Consider the following 5,436-nt stretch of genomic DNA (forward strand, 5'->3'; position numbering starts at 1 on the left):
TTCATGTTATGTGAGTAAGTACTCATAAGTGTTATCTAGATAAGCAGGTGATAATTTATATCATTACTGATGATGTTCATCTCTAGTTTCAAAGAAGAAAAATTACGGTTTAATTAAATTAGATTTGGTATGTGACGCCAGGTATCAAAATGTATGTATTTCAAAATGGAGCTTATACAGAACAAGAATGACCAGTGTTGTATTGTCACCCACAAGACTTGCCCACCCTTGCATTTTACTAGATGTGCATAACCTGGCTGCTTTGGAACTGCTGAAACTGCTGCATCTTACACTTGACTTGATTTCCCTAGGCCCTGTTCGTTCTCCTCTGGAACATGTATGCGATTCCCCTCCGTATCTGCTTGGTCTTCACACTACAGACAATGGGATGGAGTACAGGGGGCAGTAACAGATAGATATTGGCCATGAGTGTGTGCACTACTGGTGATAAATGCTTTCCAAATCTGTGGGTCATGGTGACACCAATGAGAGGAACATAGAAGAGGGGCACAGCACAGATGTGAGAGAGGCAGGTGTTGAGGGCTTTGAGCCTTTCGTCTCTGGAAGCAATGCCCAGCACGGTCTTCAGGATGAGCACATAAGAAAAGAGAATGATGAGGGCATCCAGCCCCAACGTGAAGATGACTATGATGAGGCCATAGAGACTGTTGATGCGGGTGCTGGCACAGGCTAGCCNTGGGTGCTGGCACAGGCTAGCCACATTGCATCTTGGTGGAGACAGTATGAATGAGACAAGACATTGGAATGGCAAAAGGGTAGCCGCTTTATAAGGAAAGGCACAGGGAAGACCACACAGACTGCCCAGGTGAGGACAGCTATTCCAATCTTTCCAATGATGCCATGGGTGAGGACGGAAGCGTAGCGTAATGGGTCTCGGATGGCCACAAATCTGTCGAAGGCCATGGACACTAGTACTCCTGATTCTACCACTCCAAATCCATGGATGAAAAACATCTGTGTGATGCATGCATCAAAGGGAATCTCAGGGACATTAAACCAGAAGATGCTGAGCACGGAGGGCAAGGTGGACATGGAGAGACTAACATCAGAGACAGCCAAGATGGAGAGGAAGTAGTACATAGGCTCAGGGAGACTTTCATCTACCTTGATGACAGCTGAGATGGCACCATTTCCCAGGAGAGNAAGATGGCACCATTTCCCAGGGGAGTTAGTGTGTAGAGAAATCCCAGGGGAAAGGCCATCCATGCGTTTTTATCTGGCATCCCAGGGATACCTGTCAAAATGAAACTGTGGTGGTTGGGTTGTGATGCATTTGAGTTCATTGCCATGTTGTCACTGTTGGGGGAGACTGGACTCTCCCACTTAGCTTGCAGCTCCTAAGTTGGAAATATATTTTCATAGAAGATAGGTAAATGGTTTTATGAATACAGAAGAGGAACAACAGAGGGGGCGGTGATGTTAAAAACAGCGTCTAGGAGTTTTTTGGTATCACTTTGTCCTTTTGCTTCCTAGACAATCACATGAGATGGAGCAGTAGCACCCAAGGGCTTAATAGTGTAGAGCTTTTTGCTAAACAATCAAAAAACCCACTAAGCTCACAGCACCACTCCACACAAATACCTACAGACAATAACGCTGCCATCCCAAACCCATGTCATACAAATCTATGTGTGCATGCGTGTGTGTGCACATACAGTCTCAGGTGCACACATATATATGTGTGTGCATTCCCACATGCCTATGCATCTATGTCACTGAATTTATAATGGCCTATATTTGTAAATAAACACATTTGTGATAAAACTGCTCAAATTAATATTTAATCTTCACACATTTTAACAATTTATAATTTTCCATAATCTCATTTTAAAGTAGCNATTTATGTCACTGTATTTATAATGGCCTATATTTGTAAATAAACACATTTGTGATAAAACTGTTCAAATTAATATTTAATCTTCACACATTTTAACAATTTATAATTTTCCATAATCTCATTTTAAAGTAGCAAGGAACAGGTAATAAAGGTGGCCCAGAAACAACCACACATAGGATATGAGAGTAACCACTTATAGGATTTTATTTTGAGAATCAGCTAACGTACCAGAAACTTGGGGCCATTCTTAAAACCTCTTCCTTCATCAAACCAACATTTAACCAATTTCACACTTGCCTCCAAAACATATGAATTAAATATCCCCTCTCTGTCTTTTATACAGTCAATAAAGAGTAAAACCCATTTCTCCCAGGCTTCCTCACTGATCCCCTCCATCTAGTAGTGCCCATGCAGTAATTCTTCATTCTGAAGCCTGAATAAACTTTTTAGATTTGGAATATCTCCTTTAAGGGCTTCTATTTACCTAGAACAGAGTCTCATTTCTTTATCTTAGCCCTCAAGATACAGCACTCTTCAGCCCCTACTCCNTCCTACTCCTATCTAGTGTCCTGCACCAACTCACATAAATTTCTCTCCCCTTAGGTTTCTTCAGTCCAGCCAAAGTTGCAGTGTTTAAGTTCCTGGATTCCACTGAGATACGTTCTGGTATAGGATTTCCACATATGTTCTTCCCTGTTCCTTACATATTTCTCCACCTCTCATACAGTTCCTCTTTGCCTATCAAAGCCTATCTATCCTTCCCAAGTCAGCGTTTTCCGAATGCTCAGAGTGGTTTAAGTTTCCTTAAATCATATGTTGTTTTCACATTCTGGGCTTTTCCTTCTCCTAAGTGAGAATTGTTAGTTAAATATTGCATGAGTATTTATTTAATGTCTCTCTTGCCTGCTAGAAGTTAAACTCCCCGAAAGAAAGGAATATTTATATATGTCCATCACTTAATAGACCACATATTAAGCATACATTAGTATTTGCTTAAATGAAGGAATAAAATACTATGTGTTATTGTGTTAATGTGTTAAAGAAGGAATGAAATAATAAATAAATTAATATGGATGATTGAATGTCATTCTTTTTTTCAGAAGTCTTACAAATCCTCAAACTCCTCCCTGATCTTTTGCCTGTGGGTTTGGGAATCATTAACCAAGGGAAAAATCTCTTTTTCTAAATTGGCACNCTCTTTTTCTAAATTGGCACGGATGAAAAAGCAACTTAAATGAGGAGCCTTTGAAAGATATCATGGTGTCTTTGTTCTCTCCTAGGTGCCTGTTCTGGGAAAGGAGAAAGAAAAATCTCAAGAACTTGCCATGTGCACGTGACCAGGTAGGCTTCTCTGCTCCTTCTGCCTCCTGTGCTGCTGTGAGTTGAGGAATTGCTGTTTGCGAGACAGCACTATGAAGAAGTTATTTTGCAGATTCTGGTCTCTTACACATAGAGGAATCCTTGAGAGATCGCATAGTCCACTTACAAAGGTTGTGTTACGTGTTGCGAGCAAACTCCAGGCCTCTCTCACAATAAATTACAATGCTCAGATCTAAACCAAACACTTGTCTCTCTAACTCTTTAGCTGCTCCTTGAGGAAGGGGGTTCTTTAATTCTTCCCATGTTAAGTGAGAGTCCTTCATGTGTTTGGATCTGCTCATCCCTCATCTCAATTCTGATGGCTTTCACTTGAAAGAACCAGTTTGCTCATTCCTACTGGATGTTTTTCTTGTAAAGACTTGAAAAATCTTTGATTTTCCTTACGCCTCCAGAGCCCGTGGAAGCACGGCTGTTCTATGGAAATAGTGATTCTTGTTTTCCCAGATTCTTGTCTTTAGTGCTTTTGACTGTTTTTCTTTATCCAAATGTGTTTTACCTCATCTCCTTTTTTCCTCATTCCTATATCTATCCTTCTTTCTCTTTTTCATTCTCTCTAAATGTTCTGTGCCTTCTTTTTCTAGCTACTAATTCATATACTTCATCCGATCTTCCTTTCATTCTTTCCATGCACTAGTTTCTCCCCTATAGCATATGTCTTCTTCTGTCCCTAATAACAACATGTACACTTATTTTTTTCCAACTTTTCTTACCTAGACTCTTGTCATCTGCTCTTATCACTTCCTTAACCAGAATTTCTATGATGATCTAATGAAATAATGTACATAAGTAATTCCACACAGCACTTGCTATGTAGAAGGCATGTAAAAATATTTTATTTTTTTTACAGGGAAGATTTGATTGTTTTTTAGTTTTTAAATTTTATTATGTTATGTTAACATCATCATACAGTACATCCTTAGTTTTTGATGTAGTGTTCCATGATTCATTATTTGCATATAACACCCAGTGCTCCATGTAATACATGCCCTCCTTAATACCCATCACTGGGTCATGTAAAAATATTTTAAGATTAATTTATTACCTTTATCAACCTCTGTGCTCCAGTTCAGAATTAATTTGGCTTCTTTCCTTTCCTGAGGTTAGCAAACAGAGCACTTATGAAGACTTCTCAAACCTCTGGTGGTGTCTGGAACCATCACAACCCTATAACAATTTCACAACTCCTCTGAAAACATCCCTGAGGGTGTTTTTAGCCTCCAGGCTATTCCATCATGATTTCCCTAAGGAGTCCAAACCCTTCTTTCATCTGTCAAACTGTCCTTTCTTTTGCCAACAGATCTCAAATTTTTATTCATTTTATTTGCACTCTGTCAGCCAAGTTTGAAGAAGGATTTACTTGTCTCTTACACACACATACACATATTANCTACTTGTCTCTTACACACACATGCACACATATTATTTATGTATATATATATAATCCTTGTACATATGTAAGAAATATACTAAATATGTAAATAAATATAAATATGTAAAAAGGTTTGTCACATGTTGAACCACTAAATAAATTCTAGGATTTCAACAAGCTGTTGGTCCAGGTCTTCTGACTCCAAAACCAGTCTCAGTCTCGATGATGGCATAGTGTTGTGATTTACCCTGAAATAGGGCTGGGGTCTACTGTTGTTTTGGGATGCAGAGAAGGCTTGCCTGGCCTCCATCAGAAGCCTAGAGAACAAAATTCTGTGAATTTGTTGCATTCTTTGATTTCCTGGGCTATTATTTAAATCTATTAAATATAATTTCTTTCATTTGTTTTAATGAATTTTTCTGTAATGATGCTTTTTCATCATTGAGGTAATTCTCAAAATTATAGAAACAGCTAGTTATTCCATCAATGTGTGCTTTTTTGTGATGAGTCCTTAAATTATCCACAGACCCTATCCACCACCTCTTCATGCCCCTTTGATCTCATTTATCTTCCTTCATAGGCATATTTACATTATAACAGCAGAAAACAAAAGCCAGATATGAATAATTCTCATGATGATGCTTTTATTCCAGGCGCATTAGAGAATGTATCATAGAAGTTTATGTAGTTTTCATTTCTTTTTTTTTTTTTAAATGGAATTTTTCTATTTTCTTCTTGATTTTTTATTTCCCCGAAACTTTTATTTTATTTTATTTTATTTTTTTAAATTTTATTTTATTATATTGTGTTAATCACCATACAGTACATC

The 5,436-nt window shown here is 38.2% G+C and overlaps 1 protein-coding gene across 1 annotated transcript; it reads right to left on the reverse strand.

Moving 5' to 3' along the window:
- Positions 1-307: 307 nt before the first annotated feature.
- Positions 308-1,304, reverse strand: LOC117797675 (olfactory receptor 51H1-like). The gene is given in 3 exon segments (XM_034650090.1): positions 308-697; positions 700-1,161; positions 1,164-1,304. Coding segments are annotated over 3 exon segments (993 nt in total).
- Positions 1,305-5,436: the final 4,132 nt, after the last annotated feature.

The sequence above is a fragment of the Ailuropoda melanoleuca genome, unplaced genomic scaffold, assembly GCF_002007445.2.
Source record: "Ailuropoda melanoleuca isolate Jingjing unplaced genomic scaffold, ASM200744v2 unplaced-scaffold11020, whole genome shotgun sequence".
NCBI lineage: Eukaryota > Metazoa > Chordata > Mammalia > Carnivora > Ursidae > Ailuropoda > Ailuropoda melanoleuca.